Below are 26,001 nucleotides of genomic sequence, written 5' to 3'. Positions count from 1 at the left end.
TGTCCCTCAGGTAATCAAGATGGAATAGTTTAAGGCAATCTATGAGCTACTTGAGGGAACGAGAAACATGGTCTCCGCATCCCATTGGGTGATAGAACTGCACAGTTTCATTTCTCTCCAACTGGTGCTGTTCTTCACTTAGCCCCGGTGTCTCCTGTGGTACGTATAGATTGAAAATACGTATGGTTACCACAGAAGGAGCCCGGAGAGTAATGCACCAAAAATGTTGACAGTCATGTAGCTTTCTTATGTTTTTATTTGCCAAATTTCTCAGTAAGGGTATATTGCTCTTATAATAAAGCAAAAAAGTCTTTGAGCTAAAACGATTGCAGCTGACACTTTCAGTCCCCCACCCCCTTTTTGTAATTTCTTTGAATCACAAATTGTGAAGAATTTATCTAGATTTACCAGCCTCATGTTCTTTTTGAATTCTGGAACAGTTTTGATAGTATGAATATATGACTAAACCCCTCCTTACATTTCCAATGTTATCTCCCCTCCATTATTTAAAAAAGTCAGGCAAAGTAAATGCTTGCTTTACTTTATATTTGATATCAAGTAGCATGTTTCTGTACATTGTTTTACCTAAAGCCTTAGAATCTATGACTTGAGGGCCAGTGATATAGCTTAGTCAAGTAAACCTTGGCAACCTTTGATCCCAGAACCCACATAAAGGAAAGGAAGGGTGGGCTCCAGAGTGCTGTCCTCTGACCTCCATATGATCACTGTGGTACACAGTTTTTAAAATGTTTTTTCTTTCAAAGTTGAGATGAATTTTAGTTTCTTCACTGAACATGAGTGCTCCACTTCAGTAACATATTTCTTTTCTAAGGGATCTGTGAAAATCCAGTCTCATAATTGTTTTTGGAAAAGAGCACACCTGGTCATATATTAGTATTTATGCAGGTATTCCCTTATTCCTGAAAAGAGCACCCTTCCAAGACACATACTACATCTCACTTCTTTTGTACTGCATATTACCTCAGCAGTTTCTTAGTGACTGATGTGCATGCATGAGTGCCCACTGTGGGTTGTGCCATCCCTGGGCTGGTAGTCATGAGTCCTGTAAGAATGCAGGCTGAACAAGCCTGTAAGCATGGCCTCTGCATCAGCTCCTGCCTCCAGGTTCCTGCCCTTTTCCAGTTCCTGTCCTGACTTCCTCCAGTGATGAGCTATCCAATGATAAGCTACAATGTGGAAGTAGAGGCCAATAAACCCTTCCTCCCCAACTTGTTTTTTGGTGGTGTTTCATTACAGCAATAGAAATCTTAAGATAGCCACATTCATGGCTTTGTCTACTAAGTTTCCTGTAGGGTTGGGAACTGTAATTGCCATTCCTCTCAAATTTTCAATTGAAAACATTATAGAAACATATAGGGCACATTGAAACAGTATAAAAGAACACAGCAGAATACTTCTCTTACAGGTTCCCCTGAGCCTGAAGCAGGCTAAGCCAGAACTTGACCTTGCTGCCACTAAGGAGATTATCTAGGCCTGAGCCTTCCTCCCTAGATCACTCTATTGTTCTGCCACTGCCGCTGTTTCTCTTCAAGATACTGCTACCTGCTGAGAGGCCCCAGAGCTATTCTGGAGGCCACGCCCTATTCTGCAAGTCATCATCTGCATCTGATTCCAGGCTCCAAGGATGAATTGGCGGGAATGGACTTTCCTCCCTCTTTTATAAAGAGTGTCAAATTAAAAATTTGAACCTTGGTTCCATTATTTCTCAACTTGCCTAGGCTCCCTCTTTTCTTCCAGATTCCAAGATGCCTTCCAGGCTCAAACCCGGACATGTGAGCTGCTAGCCGGCCCGAACACCTTCTCAAAATCCATCCATGTTCATTAGTTTCATACATACTACTCTGTGTAGTCCCTATGTTCTTACCCTCTTACTTGCATATGGCAGCATACTGACTCAACTTTTTTTTAAAATTTTTTACAATTCCATTATTCTTAATTCCACCTACCTATTTTCCAGATCAAGTGTGCTAGCAGAATCTTGTTATAATCTTTATGGAAAAACAATTTTCTCTTGAAATTTACTATTTTGTAAATTTCATGAATTTACCATTTTATAAATTATACTGTTTCACTAGAACCTACCAAAATATGTCTGTACGTTCCACTATTCCTCCACCAAATAAGCACTGTAAGAACAACAGAAGAGGAATATTCTATGCCTATTACTGGAGGACAAGCATGGCAGTGAGGCAGGGAAAGAGGAAGGTCATTCACTGGAAGGACACACTATGCTGTAACTCTGAAGCATCACTGTTATCATCCTCCCACTGTGAGCCAACCTGAACTCAAGATCATTCCTATTTCTTCTCTGTGAGATTTAAATTCTTAATAAAAAAAAAAGAACGAGTCAGATTATGGATGATATCAATTTAACATTCCTAGGTGTGAACATGGATGGGATTGCCTGTACACCCAACTACTCACTTATCAAGCCTGACTGGATTTATACTCACCACAGAAACACAATGGATATGTCTATATAAATGTTTTCAGAACTTTATAAATTGAGCAGGGAACATCCATCATTAATGTGGGCTGCATCATCACACCTGCTGGGGGTCCTGGACTGAATAAAGAGAGAGGGGGCTAAACACGAGCATTCCTCTGTTTTGACTGCAGACACCATGTGGCCATCTATTTCACCTTCCTGCTGCCAGGCCTTGCCAATCGTGATAGATTGCTGTATCTCTTACACCATGAGTCAGAATAAATTGTCCTCCCTTAAGTGACCTCTTGGTGGAAATTTTGTCACAGCAACAAGTAGCTCCTACAGGGATCGAGCAGTGGTAACATGGTAAGACTGAGTCCACTCATGAGCATCCATCCTACATACACAAAGTGAGAAAGAGAGAGAGAGACAGAGGCGGAGAGAGACAGATACAGAGACTGATAAATGGTCCTATTAGTCAGATCCTTCTTGTGGCTTCCTGTACCAGTCTCCAATGCCTAGGAATTTAGCCAAGTACATAGTTGGGTAGGCCATAAAGCTGTGTCAATTAAAATCCCCAAATAAAAATAAGCATTACTCCTGCATTATGTCTATTATACTTGGTAGGCTGGTCTGAACACCTTACACACAGTCTTTACTAAATTCTCACTGCCACCCTATAGGCCAGGTACATTTTTTTTTTTTAAGATGAGGAAACAAAAGTAAAATAATTTGCCCAAAGTAAGTGGCACAGGCTTTTTACTGCTGTGATAAAATACCATGAGCAAAAGCAACTTGAGGAGGAAAGGGTTTATTTCAGTTCACAGTTCCACATTACAGTCCATCACTGGGGGAAGTAAAGGCAGGAACAGGACAGAAACCTAGAGGCAGGAGCTGAAGCAGAGGCCATGATGGAGGAGTGTTGTTTACTGACTCGTTCAGCATGCTTTCTTATAGTACTCAGGGCTACCAGTGCAGTGGTGGCACCACCCACAGAGAGCCAAACTGTTCCATATCAATCATCAATGAATAAATTACACCACAGGCTTACCCACAGATGAACCTGGTCGGGGCATTTTCTGAATTTGGGTTCCCTCTTCTAAAAGGACTCTAGCTTCTGTCAAATTCACACAGAACTAGTCAGCAGAATTGGCTGTGATTAATAGGAGACCAGAGCTGCTAAAGTAAAACCTTTGTTTTGTTGTGACAATTGATAACAGTCAACTGCAGCTGAGAAATTAGTGGTGATTAAGAAGAGACTGGCATCACTGGGGAAGTGCTTCCTCAGGGTCATCTTCTGGGAAGTGCTTCCTCAGGGTCAGCACATAGAACCTGTATTCTTGAAGCATCCAGAGATGTATCATGTGCTGATAACTAAAGTTGTTAGTGTAAGAGTCACTCAGGTAGTACTGTTTTAAAGGTGTGCAGGGTTCACAGAGAGCAGCTGAGTCTTTGTACTGTGTGGTAGTGCTGCAGTTCCTGAGGAGAGGCCATTGGTGAAGGTATAGACTTAGCTGCAGTAGAAGATCCAGGATAGAAGGGCTCATGGAGAGATGTTGAGGCTTGGCACCATATGTCAGGGACAGAGTCCTTGAAGAGAGCCCAGGAGAGGCCAGTGGCAAAGGTACAGCCCAGTTGCAGAGACTCCAGCATTTTGGAGATGCCAGTACCGCTGGATGACCACCAAGGATTTGCTGTACAGTGGAACAAGCCTGACATAATGAGAGATGCTGTGTGTATGCTATAGATTAGTCAATAAACCTAAAGAATTCCCAGAGGCATTCCCAGAAACCTGTCTCTAATGTGATTCTAGAGCACACCAAGTTGACAACTGAGATAGAGTATCACAAGAAGAATGGTACAAAGTAAACACTGTCTACCAGGTTATCCTCAGACATGTGACACAATATGCTTATCCCTGCACAATGTAATTGGAACTTTTAAGGTCAAATTTGTACACACACTGAACGGATTCATTCTACAACATACAAAGTGAAAAGTTCAAGTCAGCATGTACCTTGGTCCTGTTACTTTCCTAAAAATTATGCCATAACATTTCTGTGTTTTCTGCTGGAAGAATGGCATCACTAGTATGAAGTCTTAATTCTAAGTACATTTCTCTTGACAAAATTCTAATGAAACAGAACTTTTGCCACATATAATTTTGAAGAATTTTATAGGTTTTAAAATGTTTGTTGGGACAGTGAAATGGCTCAGCAGGTTAAGGACACTTGTTGCCAAGCCTGACGATCTGGTCTGATTTGATCTCCAGGTCAAATTTGATCTCCACAATAAAGAGAACCAACTCCTGTAAGCTGTCCCCTGATCTCTACACGTGCATGCCTATAAATCAGACACACAGACAATAAATATTTTAAAATTTCCAATGCTTCTTTAAAAAGAAGAAGATTAGTGGAGCTAGGGAGGTGACAGTGAGTAGGAGTGTCTCTGGTGTACAGACGTGAGAGCCTGAGCTGAATCCACAGCATTCACGTAACAAAACAAAACAAAACACCACCACTGACAACAAAAAAGGCTTGTTATTACTGTGTATTTAAAAACAATGTATCTGGCGAGCAAATCTACCCCAAAGTCTCCATTTTGCCAACTACCTGTGTATATCTCGGATACACACATTTGTTTTTCTCTGTATAAGAGGTTTTGAAACCTGTACAACCCAAGTTTCAAAATGTACATTAAGGAACTTAGGGACTGGCTCAGTGGGTAAAGTGCCTGCTGTGGTGAGCTTAAGGACCCAGGTTCGGATCCCCAGTACCCATGTACAATGTTAGCCATGGTGGTACACTCCTGAACTCGTAGAGCTCAAAGGCAGAGACGGGAAGATGCACAGGGGCTGCTGGGCAGCCTCTCTAGCCAAGAGTAAGCTCCAGACTCAGTGCCTGTCTACAAACTTAAGATAGAGGTGAGAGGAGATGGCACCATACATACACCACACATATGTATATACAAAAGGCTTACATTACACATTTTGAACAAGAATATCTTGGTAAGAAAAACTCAATGGACCAAGAAAATCTTCCATAATGACTATGTCTAGCTTTCTTTTTGAGTCAAATAGTTGGCAAAATTACAACTATTTCAAAGGAAGTGATATAGAAACTTAGATCTAAGTGCAATTCCAGAACCCAAATGTTCACAGAACCCAAATGCAAATAAATAATAGACTCACTGCCAGGCAGATCTGCATCCTCCAGGGACTGGCTGCTAATAGAAACTGCTGCAAAGACAGTGACTGAGCAAAGTTTTGTTTGTTTTTAATCATAAAATAATGTATTTGAAATAATTTTAAACATCAGATCAATAAGATTACACAAATGTGGGAGTATGCTGGACTTTACAAAAAATAAAGCTAAGCATTTAAATATACAACTTTGGGTATACATCTCTTAGTAAGGTACTTTTTAAAGCATATACATAATTTACGGCATTTTACATAACTTACTAAAACAAAAATTGTGGCCAGTTAAACTCTTACAACAGTATAGAATGTGGCCATAACAGTCCCTATGGGAAGAACAGGACAGAGAGTGACATACTTGAAATGTTTCCCCAGGAGAGTTTGGCATTCTTTCGGTATGTGATTTCAGTTTCCCCATTATTTCTGTCAGCTATAATGTACACAAGTAGATTTCAAAGGGAGAGAGGAGGTACTTTGAATATCAGCTTCCTCCTCAGAGAGAGGTACATAGTGTGTTGCTCACGTTTAGAGCCACCCCCTAAGAGCAAGACACATGACAGCACCTCTTAAGTACACAATTCAAAGGGAATCCTACTGCTTAAATGTTCTTACCAGCAGTTAGAAATTTGAAAAGCACTAGATGCTTAAAACATAGGGTAACTGGGAGATTCTTTATAAAAGAAAGAACTCCTTCTTGGGAATTAAAATAATACAAAAACAAATCATCCTTTTGAAATACTGTAACTAAATGTGTGCCAGATTTCTTCTTTGGTTGACCTATGATTTTTTCTTTTTTTTTTCCCCTATCACTAAAACAAGGACCAGCTTTGGCATTCCCTGAGCAGCCACATCTATTTCAAGATAGCATTCTCATCCTTTGTCAATTTGAATGCAAGGCCTTATATTTTTTCCAGTACTTTCTACCTTTTCCACATTTCAGTGAGGTATAGCAGTAGCGATTTTACTTAGCTGAAAAGGATGGCCCTCACTAGGTATCAGAAACACTGCTGTGTAGGAAGCCAGAGAGTCAGCAACCTCACTGTATAATTATCAGCTATGTAATTCTGGCTCAACTAATTCAAGTTGACTTTGCCTCTACTCTGTAGCTTGTCACACTTCAACTACAGAAGGTAACTGTCACCATGAGCTAAGTAACCTCTAACTGCAGACCATAAAATCTAACACTAGGAGACAGGCTCAGCACAGGATATATTTTGACTCCTTCTTTATCCCACATCTAGATACAGCCTGTATCAGAGGAAGGCACCTCATTGCTACTGAGTGGAAACAACAAAATAAATGAAGGTGGCAAAAGCTAATCCCTAGCTATTGTAATTTTAAATGCAGGTCAGTAGGTGATACTTCCTCATAAAGTATACATACACTGAGTTTCAGAAAGCATCTGAATTCTCAGCGGCATGAACCCACAGGCCACAAAGACAAGACGTAGCAAAAGCTTGTCAGTGTAAGCAGTGGTCTTCCATACTCCAAGGGAGGGTTCAGAACAGTGCAACAGTGCGCTCAGTGTCGTCTTTGGCAGTAAACAGTGTGCGTCTGGATGGATGGAGTCATCACTTAAGAAGGGCAAGGTATAGGGCTCGAGAATACTTCATCTCTCTTTCCTGTTCCATACAGAATATCAAATCCCTGAGGCAGATTCTTGTGATTCTTGGACGAAATGGTTTGGTGGCTGTTAGGCTGGAAGTCCCAGAAGTAGAAGGGTTATCTTTGAAGCTCTAAACAGGGAAATAAAACAGAGAGAGAGAGAAGTTTAAAATAAGGACTTTCATAAAGGGAAAGCCTGTTGCTGTGGTGCACGTGGCACTGTCCATTGGGAAGGTATTATGGAAGGCTCAACCCACTGAAGTCATGACCTCATTCGCTCCTCTCTCCTGACCTGGCAGAGCCTGGAAGAAAGATCTCTTCTCTTCCAAGTGTTCCTTTGCTCCACTTTCCTGCCCCTTCCAGGTCAGACTTCCCACTTGAAAAATTTTACAAAAAGCTTCAAAGTGATGGGTGAATTTATTTTGATCATGGTGCTGAAGGGTTACATACACATAAAAAGCCACTGCCACAAAGCAGTCTTCTGTGCATCAATTGTAAAAAATAAACATAACAAAAGCCCATTATGGTTCAAATCTCATCAAGCTACAGTGCCAAAAAATCTTTAATGGCTTCCCAGAGGCCAGACCTCCACTTGAAAATTGTCTCCTTTCTTTCATACAACATTGCAACAAGGTCTGTGAGGGCTGCCTCCCACTGCTTAGATCAGATAGGAAAATGATTCTGGCCTGGGAAAGTCATGTGTCATAAGCCTCACAGCAAGATGGAATAGGACTCCATTTTTAATTTGGTCTGGTCAGTGTGATTAGCCACTGTGCTATGTGGTATTATTGATGGTACCAGGTAAGCACACACTTGCCATCCTCTTTCACAAATGACTTTAGCTACATACAATAGGCAGAGATCTCCAGAAGGCCACTCAAGGGCAATCTATTTATCTAATGAAATTTATTAAGAAGTTCATGCTGTATAATAGTAATTCATAGATGGTTCCATACCACCACAAGCTCACAAGACCAGAAGATTTCTAAGGACAATGACTATTAGATATGGCCCCTCTTGTAGTTGGCAAAGTATAAAGTACAGCATGGATTATCCACAGTATTTTCTTTTTTAAACAGAGTCTCATCATATTTAGCTCTGGTTGGCCTGAAACTCACTGTGTAGGTCAGACTAGGCCTCAAACTCAAAGATCTACTTTCCTCTTCCTCCCAAGTGTTGCAGTGCTGGCATTTAAAGGCATGCACTACCAGCCTAATATTTTCCTAACCAAATTTACTACAAAATTACTAATAAATTTACTAATAATAAACAGAACAGCCAATGTGAGTTTCACATTCATCTAAGAATGAACTGTCTTATTCCTGCAATAAGACAGCTTCTTAAACACTGACATCTATGCACTATTTTGTTAAATTCTCCTTTTTAAGTTTTTATTTTTTATTATTATTATTTGGTCGGGTGATGTGGGGTTGGGTGAAGGACATATGCATGACATGGCCTGTATGTGAAGGCCAGAAAACAACTCTGTGGAGTCGGTTCTCTCCTATATTTATGTCTTAGGGATCAAACTCGGGTTGTCAGGCTTTTATAGCAAGTGCTTTATCCACTGAGCCATCTTAATGTCACTTAGACAACAACAAAAACAACAACAACAACAACAAAGAAGGTAACCAACAGTCTTATTGAGTTTTGCCATCTAAGAACAACATCATCAACCCGCATGGTATCATAACAGTACAAGTGCAGTAGTGGCACACATACCTTGGCAGTAATCAACAGCTCTCTAATTGAACACATTCAAGAAGATGGATGCCATGTCTGGTACTAGAAACTTAGCTAGTTAGTCAGTACTAGAGAAATTATGGTTATTCAAAGAGAATCTATAACTAAACCAACTACTAACATAATCCCTAACAATAATCCATAAACACTGTGTTCTTATGCCAACAGATAAGGGTAGTCTTTAACCTTCATTGAAGAAATCTTTTTGCAACAGTAAGCGACCACTCCAGAAAACAACAACCAATAAAAATGCAGAGTCGTGGAGCTCCGTCCAAACAGTTACATCAACAATCAGACTGCACCTTCACTCCAGGTTCAGAGATCATTTCAGAAGAGGGATTGGAAAATTACAAGTGCCCGAGGAACTGGGAGTTTGCTGTAAGACTGTATTTTCTGGTAATATTAGAAGCTATACACAAAGTCTCAGAAATATGAAGACCCAAATGTGAGCAATGATGACACCAATAAACAAGCTGAACTGTGTGGGGAAAAGCCTATAAGGCCTCAACTCAACACAAAGAGCCATGGACAACTGAGGAAAGAGCACACCAACTGGCTATCCAGTGCCAAACAGTGATTCCTGAAAACATGTGCACAAGTAATACATGGATTCAATAGGCTATATTTAAGAAGACATATAATGTGTGTACAATATATGCATATATATACAAATACATATATATTCATAACAATTAGTGAAAAAAGAGAGGCCATTAATTTTAAAAACAGCAGGGAAGAATATATGAAAGGATTTTGAAGGAAGAAACATAATTAAATTATCATCTCAAAAATTAAAAATAAAGCCAGGCAGGGTGATGCATTCCTTTAATCCCAGCACTCAGTGGGGAAAAGCAGGTAGATCTCTAAGTTAAAGTAAGCACATTCACCCACTGAATCATCTTGCTTGCCCCAAGTAAAGAATTGCTTGCAATGATAATTGTGTAGAAGTGAAGACCTCATTTTGTGTGTAGGGTGTGGGGTCTACTTTAGCTAAAAACTCTAGATTACAGATTATCCTAGCAGATGCGTCACAGCAGCTGGGCCTTTAGAGGAATGGCTATAATATCCACAGGCAGAAGAAAAGAGGCATGTACAAGATTTTACTCAGTTGGCACTAAGCACTACACTCTTGCACAGTTCAGGATCCCTTTCTTAGGGAATGGTGCCACCCACACTGAGCATGTCTTCTAATCTTCAATCACATTATGAAGATAATCCTCCACAGGCAGGCCAGTCTAATCTAGACAATTATTACTCACTGAGATTCTCCACATCATATAAATTTTTTGCCTTTTACTTCATTTTTTTTAAACTATATTTTGTTTTCAGGACTGGAAAGATGGCTCAAAGGGTAGAGGCGCAAGCCTGAGACCTGTGTTTGATCCTGGGAACAGAGGAAAAGGTGAAAGAAAAGAACTGACTCCACAAAGTCTTCTCCCTTCCACATGAGAGTAGGGCATGCACACCCATGCATGTGCTTTATGAATGCACACACAATAATAAATTAATTTTTTAAAAAAACTTGAAAGTATATAAAAAAATCCCATTTTGATAGGCTTGGTAAGCTTGATAGGATAAAGCAGGTTTGTTTCATCCACTTGAGACTTTCTGAGAGGTACTTAAGTCATATGGAAATCAAATCTTCCCATTCTGTTTCAATAACAATGAATTTTAGTTATTCCTGTCACAATTTTAGTTTGTTTTAATAGTGCAGGGCATGGTGTATATAGACTACAAAACACCAAGGTTAAACCAGTCAACCAAATTCCATGATGTTCATAGCATGACTTCAGGGAGGCTTTACTTAGTCAAAAACATTTTCTAATAACATTCAATTTTTGAGGGCTATAATATCCTAGCCATGTCAGTGTTTTCATTAGGTTAAACTTGCTCATACCACCCCATGGAAGAAACATTGGAAAGCCTATGAGGAAGAAGGGTGCAGAGTGTGATTTGTGCATGTCCAAGTAGTGAACTATGACTGAGCAAGCATGGCAGTCGATAGTTAGTGATCTCGTATCTCCCTTTGCTGAAATCTTTGCTACTCAGGCATCCAATAGATGACACTTTACTACTGTTAATTATTATCACTAAAACATTTTCACATGATCTTTGTAGGATTATCTCAACAACTCAGCTTTGGAAACAATAAACATACAGAATAGGAAGTCAGTAAAATGTACTATTGATGTGACAGGCAATCTTGTTTATAACAATTAGAGTTATTTAAAACTTCAGTGCATTCTAAAGAAGAAGGAAAGGAAGGAGGGAGGGAGGGAGGGAAAGGAGGAGGAGATGAGGGAGGAAGGGAAGATAGATAGATGGATGGATGGAAGGACAGGTGGATGAATAAGTAGATGGATCTCCTATAGTTCAGGTTGGTGCCCAAATCACCTTGAAGCCAAAGATAAACTCTGAACTTTTGGCCCACCTGTCCGTACTTCCCAAATGCCACCATGTCTGGTTTATATGATGGTTGGGTTCACATAGGACTTTCAGCAAACTACACAAGGATTTACTGACCTAGCTATATTTCTGGCTCAAAAAAGGAATTTTTAAAAGTCATTAATGATATATTATTGCTAATTCTAAATCTGCACATATATTTAACAGTGTCCACACAGTGTTTACCATCTTACATAAAATTTAAATTTGACTAGACAAATATGTTTCAGTAATTTTGTTTTTTAATGAAAATACCTAGAAATGTCATTTCTACTAAAGGTCGCATAAGTTATATTTTGAACTAGTATTCACAATGATCCTTCCTGGAAACACAATGACTTATTATAAGTGAAGTAAGCTATAACAACTGAGAGACCCAGAACACAAAGGAACACCTACTGTATGGTTCCATTTTTTGCCATATTTCCAAACAGGCACGCCTGCAGGAGTCAGGCAATGATTCTTCTTGGGGATCGGAGGAGCTGGGAGGACACACTAGTTTTCAAAAGTTCCATGATGCTTCCTCCTTAGTCTGACTACTGTGTAGGTGGGTACATTCCTTGCCTAAAAACTGAGTCAGCTTATGCTTTGGTTTTTGTCCCTTCTGGATCAATGTTGTGTTTTGATAAAAAAATTAAACTGCTAGCAAAAATCCCATCTCATCTCTGTAGGAAATTAAAAGGAAAGTGCAAGAGGGGGAAGAAAAGATAATAAGATTGTTAAATATAAAGAAAATACAGACCCAATTATCTGGGTTAAAGAACAAAGGGGTTACGGTTCATGTCTGTCATATGACAAGCCCGAAGGATACAAGGGAAGAGCTGCATTATAGCTGCCAGGCCAGGGTTGAAGAGGAGGTCACTGCAACAGGATGCAGTGGAAGGCCCGAGGCAATGTTATAAATGAAACAAACCCCAAGGGACACTCTACAACCACCACAAATGTCTTTCATAATTTACAACTTCACTCTCTTCCCCCAAATCATGACTGACTTAGAAAGCCAAATTCTTGAAACTGCATGCAAAATAAATGCCCTCTGTTTTTGTAAGTTGGATAGTTAACAATTCTGACTGGTTAGTTTCACCATGGCAAAGTCATAGTAATCAGATAATTCTTGGTTACTGAATGACTACATGTATTCATCAACACTAAACCTGACTGTTAGTTTTCCTTTTTCTCCATGTCACCAGCTCCTTTCCCTAAGTTCACTTAGTTCAACAATGCCAAGGCTGAAAAATTAATTGTACTTTAGGGAGAATATAAAAGAAAAAAAATAGGATCTTATAAAGAGCTCACTGTTTCTGAAACGGGGGTTTCCCAATCCACTTCTCACACAAGGATATTCTTTTATATGGATTCTTAAAATGGAGAAACAACCAACTCAACCAAATGCCTACCAAACCTAGTGTCCACACCTTCTATAACAACAGACCAATAAACTAGCTTCACTGATTTGTTAGCATTGCATCATTGACAAAGCTTCCTATTTCTATAATCAAACAGCAGAAACTCGTTTATTCTTAAAAGGAGAAAGTGAGTAGCAGTAATTACCAGCTTTAGCTATAACATCACTTAACAATGCAGTGACTTGATGTGCCAGGATGGGGTGATATCCAGAGGGGACAGGGGACAGACTGTGTGAGGGGTGGGACTGGGAAGGGGTGCGATCAGGATGTAAAGTGAATAAATAAATACATGAAAAAAGAAACAATGACTAAAAACAACTAGCCATCCAGGTTTTTTATTCTACATAATGGAGCAGGTGGTATAAAATAAAATCTATAAAAGCCTTTTAGCTTTTCCTTAAGTTATATCACTTCTGCACCAAGTTAGAAGCCAAAATAAGAGCTGGGTAGCTGGAGTGGCTTCAGGAGTCCTGCCACACTTCTCTCACTTCATGTGGACCTTTATCCAAATGTCACCACCCTTGCAGAAGGGCAGGAAGAAGCTGAGCAAAACAGTGTCCTGGACTGGACAGGAGCAGTGCACAGGAACTCACAGCTGCATGGAGTAGGGTGGAGCTCATGAGCTGCTTACAAGAAGCTGAGAAGCGGTCAGTAGAAAACCCGTCTCCATCGCTAATTCACACTCGGATCTAGCTCAAGTGCTGTGTCACAGGCACTACGTCGGGATGACATTGTACAGAAATTACACTAGTTGTCAATTTCATAAGCAATTTTAAACAAACTAACTTCTCTGTGCCTCAGTTTCTTACACTGTAAACAAGGATATTAACCACTCTACCCTCAGATCTATTTGAAGATTAAATGAAAATAGCATTGGGAACACAGTATGCAATCTCTAAATGCTGGCCTTTATCATCTTAATGAAATAACTGGTCATTTGGGAGGCATTGAATGTTTGCAATCAGGAAAAAACATATATAACTTTAGCTCCAGACAGAACCCTTCTCCTAATCAAATTTACCACCTGTACCCCATTCTCTCAAGTTCGTATTAAATCACCAACTCACTAAAGTTAGAGAAATGATAAATGTTGTTATGCTTCTCTTGTTTCTAGGTGAACTCTGCAAATTTTAGTGGAGCTTTCAGTGCTTAAAGCTAAAGAGCATACTAATGGCCACTCTGCAGGTAGCAGGTGGACAAAGGACACAGGGACAGATAGGACATCCTTCCTACACTTCTCCAATGAAGCCACACACACACAAAGTCTATCAAGCCAAGTAACTAGAAAATAAACCTCTTCTGTACTTTTCCTTGGATTGTAAGACTAAGAAAACACAAATGTTCTCTGAACGTTAATAGATAACCAAGCACAGAAACTGGGGCATCTTTAAAAGAGAGAAATGGAAGTTCCAGTACACACACTTCTCAGATTCTCTGCCCAGTTTCTACTAAGGCCCAGTGCTAAGCCATTTTAATAGCTCTTAGGGTGGGATACAAATCTTTATAAACTTGAAGAATTTAACAAAGGTTACATGTGGGAGTTAGGGATCAGATGAGACCTGATTCCACAATAAACATTCTCTAGAATCTGGAAGCTCAGATAAATAAAAGTGTTTTTAGAGCGGGCTCAGTAGGTAAGAATGCTTGCTGCACAAGCAAGAGGATCTTAATTCAGATACCCAGAATCCTCGTAAAAGAGCTGGGTGTGCATGTGTATTTGCATACACACCCCTCCCCCCTCGCCAAGCACTGACAAGAAACATAGAAATGAAGTGGGATGACTAGGGTTGGAAGCTCCAATTTAGTAAGAGACTGCTTCTCATGTGAGTAAGGTGGAAAGTGATAGAACAGGACAATCATCTTCTTCTGGACCATGAACATGCACACAGGTGAACACAACTTCATATAACACATACACACGCGCACACACACACACCCCGTGCAACAACACACAGATCCTTATGTCCAAAAGACTAAGCTTTCAAGTCAGATACAAGTCAGTTGGTAGTGTGCTCGTCTAACATGCAGGTAGCCCTGGGTTTGACTAGAGGCAGCACTAGTGGCTCATACCTGTAAATACGGCACTAAGATGGAGGTAGGGAGATCAAAAGCTCAATGTCAACCACATCAACACAGTGAGTTGACTCAAGATTCTGGCTAAAAAACAAAAATGAAGAACAAAAGCAAGACAAAACAAACAAACCAACCCAAAGACTAAACTTTCTGCCTTGAGGGGAACACACTGAACTTTGAGGTTGACTGCCCTCTGCTGGTCAAGAGGCAGAACTTTTGAAGCTACAGTTTGACTTTAATCACATTCATTTTATCCTTGAGAGTGGTAGCAAGGCATAGGCAGTCAGACAAGTCTGTCTCTGCTCAATAATTTTGTCATTCTGGTGTGTTTCAAAGAAAGTAAACAGACTTAAGAGACATTGAATCACAGGCTTTGAACTATAATTGTGGTTCTGAAATTATGTCAGCTGTTAAAGAAATAAACTGGCTGTCATATGTACTAAGGCTAATCTTTATTTCAGGCCCACCATCTTTTAGCAAAGCTTCTGAATGTACAACACATGCCCCACAGTCAACATACTGTGAACCTTCTTCCTTCCCTTCTTCCTCCTTTATTTCAAGAAATGCAAACATATATACATAAAATACCCAATGCAAAAATCTGGATGAGACCATCCCCGGCCTTTCCATCCACTATGCTCTACCGACCCGCCACGCTGACCCATCCTACCTCTCCTTAACACACTGTAAGTCACTTACTTCTTTTAACTTTTTCACTTTTATTATCTTCTATTATTTGAAAAGTACTGATTTTTAAACAGTCTATCCTCTTGAATTACTATTACTTACACTGGAATGTGAGTAACTGTTCTAAAACAATCATCTGGCAATACAATTTTCCTGTTTAAAATATAGGACCGGATACAAATACACAAGGACATAAAAAGACATTTGTATCCACAATAAAGCCAGTCCTGTCTCTCATATCTTTATTCCTGTCACAAACTGCTGCTCATGGAATAAGTAATTTGTCCCCTTGATTTGACCAGTGAACAGCAAACAGTATGCTTTCTTCCTGGTGTGGCATTCTCCAGTCCAGCTGTCCTATTCTCAAGTTCTAGCACCGAAATGCTTAAGGACTGAAGTCAGGCAGTGTATTTCCCCAATGCCTATAAGCACTAACTTGTCCAGTTCTAGATTAATTGCAATCTGTGCACTTTCCTAGGATTCTCGTCAAACTACAAGCCTGCTGTTCCATTATCTCAAACCTGCCACTCACTGAACTGAAGAGGATGACTGTGACCTATGAAGAATTTTACAGTCACTGAAGAAGGATCTCATCCATGTGCGCAGGGTCCAGTGTCACACAATAACACAGTTGGTATGAACGAGTACTAAAATCGAATCACCACAATCCTTGGCCCTTCTGAGTCAAACTGTGCTGCTATTCTTAGCAAACAAATTATTTTTAGCCAAAAATATTCTTAGCCAAACAAATCTGGAAGAAAAATGTAAAGTTCTTGGGGGTGCATTTGTGAAGTATTATCCAGTCCTCTAAAAACTGTCTTATTTACTTACTCCCACCAAACTACCATCAGATGGAATTTATCCAAAAAAATGGCCTTTTTACAGTTTTTTCCCTTATATTCTCAAAATAGTGAGAAAGCAGTTCAGCCAGCCAAGTAATATAACACATAAGAACAGCAAATGGCTAGATAGGAGCCAACTCTAAAACGCCGTAACTTGACTGCCTCCAGTGGCTAAGTACAAAAATACACCTTAGAACTTCTAAAAGTCATTAGAAAACTCATGCAAACTTTCTGGATCTCAGTTTTGTGTTTTGCTAAAACTTCTTCACATGACTGACAGTGAAGTATCAACAAGCAGGCCTCGTTCCATACCAGAAGAACTGTGAAAGCTGCTGTGCTGAACAACTAACCAAAGCTATAGATTTACTAACAGTTTTGAATGTAGCTTTATTTACAAGTTTAGCAATTATAGAGTTTGTGAGGTCCATACAGGATAGAAAATACTCCTATAAAAATATCTGGACTGACAGGAAACTGAAAGAGCCCGAGCAATGCTGCTTTTCTCATTCATAAGCGCTGAGCATGTAACAAGGCTAAGTAATGGCAGTCTACTACAGAGGGATGCAAAGCAGCAGCAGCAGCACAAAGCACAGAGGGCGGATGGGGGCTCGGAGGGAGGCTCCTATGTAAAATGAATGATACTAGCTCAACCTTAGCAACAGTCAAAAAAACTGCATGTTTTATGTTTTAAAAGACACAGATGCCACTTTAAAAAAAAAAAGGTATATCTAAAAAGGTAAAAAGAAAAAAAAAAGGAAACAGTGAAATTGTTAAAATATACTTGACTAAGTCAAATGATAATATACAGGAGAAATTAAAAAACAATTTCTTAAAGACCCACTGTGAATAAAAACACAATTTACATATGTGGAAAAAAGAAAAATCCTGTAAATTCTAGTCATAAGAAAGCTATCACAGCTATGAAATATTAAAGAAGCAGGCTTACAGACGAAGAATATTTCTAGAAATAAAGATCATTCCATAATGACAGAAACACAATTTCTGTCAGAAAGACATATGGCACCTACAAGCAAGCCATTCAATGACAGAAACAGAAATTAAAAGTAGACATAGGTAAACACATAATCATAGTCGTCTCACCGTCTTCTCTCAGCGCTTTATGGGATAAGCACCTCCAGCCCATAGTAAACTAGTAAGAAGACAGAGGATTACAGACACTGTACTAGTAAGGGCAGAATATATGTTTATAAATAGTCATCTAAGCTGACCAAACACTTAGACATAAGCCTCAACAGATTTAAAAGGACTGAAATCATAGACTGTGTTCTCTGCCACATGAAAACAAAACCAATGTAGAAAGGAAACGCACTTCTAAACACCTGGTATGTGAAAGCTATCAAGAAGGAAATTAGAGTTAATACAAGCAAATTATATACAGCATATTAAAGTTTGTATGGGTGAAGCCAAGACAGAAAGATAGTGAAAATTCCTAGTAGATGTTCGGTTGGTTGAGTGCAGGCCTAGCTTGCATAAAAGCTTTTGCTCAATCCCTAATATCCAATAAAAGTGGGTGTGGTGGTGAATGCTTCAATTTCTACAACTTTTAGGAGGTAGAAGCAGAAAGATAAGAAGTTCAATGATATCCTTTAGGTCAGCCTGGTGTACATGAAATCATGTCTCAAGAAAATGTTCATTAAGTTGTAAATTAGTGTTTGATTAATAAAAACCAATGAAGCCTTTCTAGACTAACAAAGAAGTGAGAGGAGGAGAGAAAAAGGATAAAACTCACTGTTTATCAACATTGGGAATGAAGAATATACTTTATTGCAGACATTAAAATGATAAGAAGACATAATGAATAACTTCATGATAACAACCTGAACAACTCAGATAAGATAGAGTCTCTTAGGGCAGAAAAAGTATAGTGACAAGAACAGAAGGTGCTGGTCAAATATCATTCACACTCAAGAGGCAGAGAATAATGGATGTTTGTGCTCAGCTAGCCTTAGTCAGTCTTGAACCATGCTATTGCCTAATTTATGCTGAGTTCCCCTTCAATTAACAATCTAGATAACCCCTCACAGTTAGCTCAAAGATTTGTTTCACTGATTCTAAATCCCATCAGGTTGACAATAAAGATTAATCACCACAAGTATAAAAACTGCTCAAGAAACATACTTTTACCAAGCAACACAAAGAGAAAATCCAATATTGAATATTCTCTATCCTGAACTCTCTGTAGACCTGGATAAGAGAAGTAATAAGCAGTAGCTATGATACAGTCTGAATACCATACAGTCTTTACACCAAACTAATCCGTCCCTTACTCTTGCAGACTGGCTCAAAGTCATAGACATGGACAGAATGCAGTCAGAATGTCACATAAATGACTGCTAGCCCAGTTCAAGAAAGTTCTTGCTCCCTTAAGAGCACATGTTTAACATCTTTCTGCTCTACTTTTTGCTCTTGTGTTCTCTTTCTCTCTCCCCTCTCCCTCCCTTTTCTTTGATGAGAGCAGTAAGCAGTAGCCTTATCACTGCACTATAGCCTGAACACTAGACTGTCTTAAAATTTCCTATCAGTGTGCTCTTGCAGACATGCAGATATCCACGGAGATTAAACCTAGGACAAGCAAGTACTTTATGATAGTAATATTTCCAGCCATTTTTCATTTTTATTTATTCTGGCACACTGTTCAGTAAGTTATCAGGGTTGACTCTGAATTTACTCTGCAGCCCAAACAGGCCTTTCAAAAGTACCATCCTGATGCCTCATATTCTCAGGGAGCTGGGATATAAAATATGCTAATCAGTAATATCAAAAACTAGAAGATAACTGTAAGTACGATTAATGAAATGACAGACTTAGTGGATACTAAAATATAAGGAAAATGATGATGGTAGACATAAATCAAGAAGGCTAAAATACTCATGGGTTAAAAGGTAAAATGTTCATTTCCCAAAAATTATCTCTAGAATCAATGCCAGCCTGACTGAGGAAAAACCTACACAGGCATTTTTATAACAGTGATGCATCTAAAACTCATGTAAATGCATATAGTTCATATAAAATTACACAAAATAGCTTTTTTTTAAAAATTAGAAGACCCATGTAGACTGACTTCAAATCAATTAGTAAAGAAAAAATTGGAATATAAAAATAATAGATACACCTTCCCCACCAGAGGAGAGGTGGGTGCCCAGGAGGGCTCTGACCCCCAGAGCAGGTGAGGGAGCCACCTTGTCTCCCGGTCCCTCTGAGACCAGTTTGAGCAGGTAAGAGTGTGGACTGCAGAAGTGACACAACTTCTGGGACAGGCAGAAGCAACACAGCTTCTGGGACAGGCCCTGTTTTGGGCTGCAGACATCTGGGCACCTTTCCCGCCAGAGGAGAGGTTGCTGCCCAGGAGGGCTCTGATCCCCAGAGCAGGTGAGGGAGCCATCTTGTCTCTCAGGTCCCTCTGACACCAGTCTGTGCAGATGTGACACAGCTTCGGGGACAGGCAGAAGCAACACAGCTTCTGGGACAGACCGTTTCGGCTACAGACATCTGGGCACCTTCCCTGCCAGAGGAGAGGTGACCACCTGGGGGTTGGTCTGACCTCCAGAGCAGGTGAGGGAACCATCTTGTGTCTTGGGTCCCTCAGAGAACAGTCTGTGCAGGTGAGAGTGCAGACTACAGAAGCAACATAGCTTCTGGGGCAGGCAGAAACAACACAGCTTCTGGGACAGACCCCTTTCAGGCTCCAGATATCTAGGCACTTTCCCTGCCAGAGGAGAGGTGTCTGCCCCGGAGGGCTCTGACCACCAGAGCAGGTGAGAGAGCCATCTTGTGTCCCTCGGAGACCAGTATGTGCAGGTGAGCGTGTAGACTGCAGAGGAAACACATCTTCTGGGACATGCTCTGTTTTGGGCCTTCATCTTCAGACAGGAGGCAGGTCTGAACGCCAGATATCTGTGTACCTTCCCTGCAAGAGGAGAGCTTGCCTGCAGAGAGTACTCTGACCACTGAGACTCAGGAGAGACCTAGACTCCCAGGTCTGCTGACAGAGTCTAACAGAATCACAGGAGGAAGAAACTCCAACCAGAGACAACTATAACAACTAACTCCAGAGATTAGCAGATAGTGAAAGGCGAATGTAAGACTCTTACTAACAGAAACCAAGACCACTCACCATTATCAGAATCCAGCATTCCCACCTCAGCCAGTCCTGGATACCCCAACACACCCGAAAAGCAAAACTTGGATTTAAAATCATATCACATAATGCTGGTAGAGGACATCAAAAAGGACTTTAATAACTCACTTAAAGAAATACAGGAGAACACTGCTAAAGCGGTAGAAGTCCTTAAAAAATTACAGGAAAACACAACCAAACAGGTGAAGAAACTAAACAAAACCATCCGAGACCTAAAAAGGGAAGTAGAAACAATTAAAAAAAAAAAAAACAAAGTGAGAAAATGCTCTAGATAGAAACCCTAGGAAAGAAATCTGGAACAATAGATGTGAGCATTAGCAACACAATACAAGAGATAGAAAAGACAATCTCAAGGGCAGAAGATTCCATAGAGAACATGGCAACAACAATCAACAAAAATGTAAAATGCAAAAAGATCCTTACTCAAAATATCCAGGAAATCCTGGACACAATAAGAAAACCAAATCTGCAGATAATAGGAGTAGATGAGAATAAAGATTTTCAACTTAAAGGGCTGGCAAATATCTTCAACAAACTAATAGAAGAAAACTTCCCAAACGTAAAGAAACAGATGCCCATGAACATACAAGAAGCCTACAGAACTCCAAATAGACTGGACCAGAAAAGAAATTACTCCTGACACATAATAATCAGAACAACAAATACACTAAATAATGATAGAATATTAAAAGCAGTTAAGAAAAAAGGTCAAGTAACATATAAAGGCAGGCCTATTAGAATTACACCAGACTTCTCACCAGATACTATGAAAGCCAGAAGATCCTTGACAGATGTTATGCACACCCTAAGAGAACACAAATGCCAGCCCAGGCTACTATACCCAGCAAAACTCTCAATTACCATAGATGGAGACACCAAAGTATTCCATGATAAAACCAAATTCACACAATATCTTTTTACAAATCCAGCCCTTCAAAGGATAAAAAAGGGGAAAACCCCAACAGAAGGATGGAAACTACACCCTAGAAAAAGCAAGAAAGTAATCCTTCAATAAACCTAAAAGAAGACAACCACAAGAACAGAATACCAACTTTAACAACAAAAATAACAGGAACCAACAATTACTTTTCTAATTTCTCTTAACATCAATGGACTCAATTCCCAATAAAAAGACATAGACTAATAGACTGGCTACACAAACAGGACTGAACATTTTGTTGCTTACAGGAAACCCACCTTAGGGAAAAAGACAGACACTACCTTAGAGTGAAAGGCTGGAAAACCATTTTCCAAGCAAATGGTCTGAAGAAACAAGCTGGAGTAGCCATTCTAATATCGAATAAAATGGACTTCAAACCCAAAGTTATCAAAAAAGACAAGGAGGGGTACTTCATACTCATCAAAGGTTAAAATCTTCCAAGATGAACTCTCAATTCTGAATATATATGTTACAAATGCAAGGGCAACCACATTCATTAAAGAAACTATAGTAAAGCTCAAAGCACACATTACACCTCACACAATAATAGTGGAAGACTTCAACACCCCACTCTCACCAATGGACAGATCCTGGAAACAGAACCTAAACAGAGACACATGGACACTAACAGAAGTTATGAAAGAAATGGATTTAATTGATATCTACAGAATATTTTATCCTAAAACAAAAGGATATACCTTCTTCTCAGCACCACATGGTACCTCCTCCAAAACTGACCAAATAATCGGTCACAAAACAGGCCTCAACAGATACAAAAATATTGAAATTATCCCATGCATCCTATTTGATCACCACGGACTAAGGCTGATCTTCAATAACAACGTAAATAATAGAAAGCCAGCATTCACGTAGAAACTGAACAACACTCTACTCAATGATTCCTTGGTCAAGGATGAAATAAAGAAAGAAATTAAAGACTTTTTAGAGTTTAATGAAAATGAACCCACAACATACCCAAACTTTTGGTACACAATGAAGGCAGTCCTAAGAGGAAAACTTATAGCCCTGAGTGCCTCCAAAAAGAAACTTGAGAGAGCATACACTAGCAGACTGACAGCACACCTAGAAGCTCTAGAACTAAAGGAAGCAAATTCACCCAAGAGGAGTAGACAGCAGGAAATAATCAAACTCAGGGCTGAAATCAACCAAGTGGAAACAAGAAGAACTATTCAAAGAATCAACCAAACCAGGAGCTGGTTCTTTGAGAAGATCAACAAGATAGATAAACCCTTAGCCAGACTATCTAGAGGCCACAGGGACAGTATCCTAATTAACAAAATCAGAAATGAAAAAGGAGACATAATAACAGAACATGAGGAAATCTAAAACACCATCAGATCCTACTAAAAAAGGCTATACTCAACAAACTGGAAAACCTGGATGAAATGGACAACTTCCTACACAGATACCAGGTACCAAAGTTAAATGAGGATCAGATTAATGATCTAAACAGTCCCATTTCCCCTAAAGAAATAGAAGCAGTCATCAATAGTCTCCCAACCAAAAAAAGCCCAGGACCAGATGGGTTTAGTGCAGTTCTATCAGACCTTCAAAGAAGACCTAATTCCAACTCTTCTCAAACTATTTCACAAAATAGAAACAGAAGGTACTCTACCCAATTCATTCTATGAAGCCACAATTACTGATACCTAAACCACACAAAGATCCAACAAAGAAAGAGAACTTCAGACCAATTTCTCTCTCTCTCTCTCTCTCTCTCTCTCTCTTTGGTTTTTCGAGACAGTGTTTTTCTTTGTAGCCCTGGCTGTCCTGGAACTCACTCTATAGACCAGGCTGGCCTCGATCTCAGAAATCCGCCTGCCTCTGCTAGGATTAAAGGCATGCGCCACCACGCCGAGCCAGACCAATTTCTCTTACGAATATCAATGCAAAAATACTCAATAAAATCCCTGGAAACCGAATCCAAGAACACATCAAAATGATCATCGGTCATGAACAAGTAGGTTTCATCCCAGGGATGTACGGATGGTTTAATATACGAAAATCCATCAATGTAATCCACTATATAAACAAGCTCAAGACAAAAACCACATGATCATCTAGTTAGATGCTGAGAAAGCATTTGACGAAATCCAACACCCATTCATGATAAGAGTCTTGGAAAGATCAGGAATTCAAGGCCCATATCTAAACATAATAAAAGCAATCTACACCAAACCAGTAGTCAAAATCAAACTAAATGGAGAGAAACTCAAAGCAATCCCACTAAAATCAGGGACTAGACAAGGCTGACTGCTCACTTTCTCCCTACCTATTCAATATAGTACTTGAAGTCCTAGCTAATGCAATTTGACAACAAAAGGAGATCAAAGGGGTACAAATTGGAAAGGAAGAAGTCAAAATATCACTATTTGCAGATAACAGTATATATAAGTGACCCTAAAAATTCCACCAGAGAACTCCTAAACTTGATAAACAGCTTCAGTGCAGTAGCTGGATATAAAATTAACTCAAACAAATCAATTGCCTTTGTCTACACAAAGGATAAACAGGCTGAGAAGGAAATTAGGGACACAACACCCTTCACAATAGTCACAAATAATATAAAATACCTTGGTGTGACTCTAACTAAGGAAGTGAAAAATCTGTATGATAAGAACTTCAAGTCTCTGAAGAAAGAAATTGAAGAAGATCTCAAAAGATGTAAAGATCTTCCATGTTCATGGATTGGCAGGATTAATATAGTCAAAATGTCTATCCTGCCAAAAACAATCTACAGATTCAATGCAATCCCCATCAAAATTCCAACTCAATTCTTCACTGAGTTAAAATGAGCAATTTGCAAATTCATCTGGAATAATAAAAAACCTAGGATAGCAAAAACTATTCTCAACAATAAAAGAACCTCTGCTGGAATCACCATCCCTGACCTCCAGCTGTACTACAGAGGAATTGTGATAAAAACTGCATGGTTTTGGTACAGTGACTGGCAGGTAGATCAATGGAATAGAATTGAAGACCCAGAAATGAACCCACACACCTATGGTCACTTGATCTTTGACAAGGGAGCTAAAACCATCCAGTGGGAAAACAAGACACCATTTTCAACAAATGGTGCTGGCACAACTGGCAGTTATCATGGAGAAGAATGCGAATTGATCCATTCCTATCTCCTTGAACTAAGGTAAAGTCTAAGTGGATCAAGGAACTCCACATAAAACCAGAGACACCCTAAATCTGATAGGGGACTAATATCTAACATATACAAAGAGCTCAAGAAGTTGAACTCCAGAAAACCAAACAACCCTATTAAAAAATGGGGTACAAAGCTAAACAAATAATTCTCAACTGAGGAATACAGAAGGGATGAGAAGCACCTGAAAAAAATGTTCAACATCCTTAATCATCAGGGAAATGCAAATCAAAACAACCCTGAGATTCCACCTCACTCCAGTCAGAATGGCTAAGATCAAAAATTCAGGTGACAGCAGATGCTAGCCAGGATGTGGAGAAAGAGGAACACTCCTCCATTGCTGATGGGACTGTACAACCACTCTGGAAATCAGTCTGGCGGTTCCTCAGAAAATTGGACATAGTACTACCAGAGGATCCCGCAATACCTCTCCTGGGCATATATCCAGATGTCCCAACTGGTAAGAAGGACACATGCTCCACTATGTTCATAGCAGCCTTATTTATGATAGCCAGAAGCTGGAAAAACCCAGATGTTCCTCAACAGAGGGATGGATACAGAAAATGTGGTACATTTACACAATGGAGTACTACTCAGCAATTAAAATCAATAAATTCATGAAATTCTTAGACAAATGGATGTATCTGGAGGATATCATCCTTAGTGAGGTAACCCAACCACAAAAGAAGTCACTTGATATGCACTCAGTGATAAGTGGCTATTAGCCCAGAAACTTAGAATACCCAAGATTCAATTTGCAAAACACAAGAAAATCAAGAAGAACAAAGACCAAAGTGTGGATATTTCATTCCTCCTTAGAATAGGGAACAAAACACCCATGGAAGGAGTTACAGAGACAATGTTTGGAGCTACGTCAAAAAGATGGACCATCCAGAGACCACACCACCATCCCATAATCAGCCACCAAACCCAGACACTATTGTATATGCCAGCAAGATTTTGCTGAAAGGACCCTGATATAGCTATCTTGAGTGAGGCTATGCCAGTGCCTGGCAAATACAGAAGTGGATGCTCACAGTCATCTATAGGTTGGAACACAGGGCCCACAATATAAGAACTAGAGAAAGTACCCAAGGAGCTGAAGGGGTCTGCAACCCTATAGGTAGAACAACAATATGAACTAACCAGTACCCCCAGAGCTTGTGTCTAGCTGCATATATAGCAGAAGATGGCCTAGTTGGCCATCATTGGGAAGAGAGGCCCCTTGGTCTTGCAAACTATATGTCCCAGTCCAGGGGAACGCTAGGGCCAAGAAGT

The 26,001-nt window shown here is 39.7% G+C and overlaps 1 protein-coding gene and 1 long non-coding RNA gene across 5 annotated transcripts in view; one reads left to right on the top strand and one right to left on the bottom strand.

Annotated features, from left to right (window-relative positions):
• The window catches only part of Taf4b (TATA-box binding protein associated factor 4b), a 177,224-nt gene that overhangs the window by 55,077 nt on the left and 96,146 nt on the right, over window positions 1–26,001 (bottom strand). For 3 of the 4 annotated variants that reach the window (NM_001100449.2, NM_001369357.1, NM_001369358.1), the window contains one exon: window positions 3,245–7,384. The exons of the other annotated variant lie outside the window; for it this stretch is intronic. In NM_001100449.2, coding sequence (NP_001093919.1) covers window positions 7,220–7,384 — 165 coding nt within the window. In that variant the 3' untranslated portion in view covers window positions 3,245–7,219. Of the gene's footprint in view, window positions 1–3,244; window positions 7,385–26,001 lie in introns of those variants that run through there. 4 annotated transcript variants of the gene reach the window in all.
• On the top strand, window positions 5,984–11,256 carry 4930543D07Rik. The gene is made up of 3 exons (XR_877197.3): window positions 5,984–6,043; window positions 9,165–9,374; window positions 10,326–11,256. It is a non-coding gene; the product is annotated as an RIKEN cDNA 4930543D07 gene (long non-coding RNA).

This window comes from Mus musculus, chromosome 18 (assembly GCF_000001635.26).
Source record: "Mus musculus strain C57BL/6J chromosome 18, GRCm38.p6 C57BL/6J".
NCBI lineage: Eukaryota > Metazoa > Chordata > Mammalia > Rodentia > Muridae > Mus > Mus musculus.
Note: the sequence above shows the minus strand (reverse complement) of the source record. Positions and strands in the feature narration are given on the sequence as shown.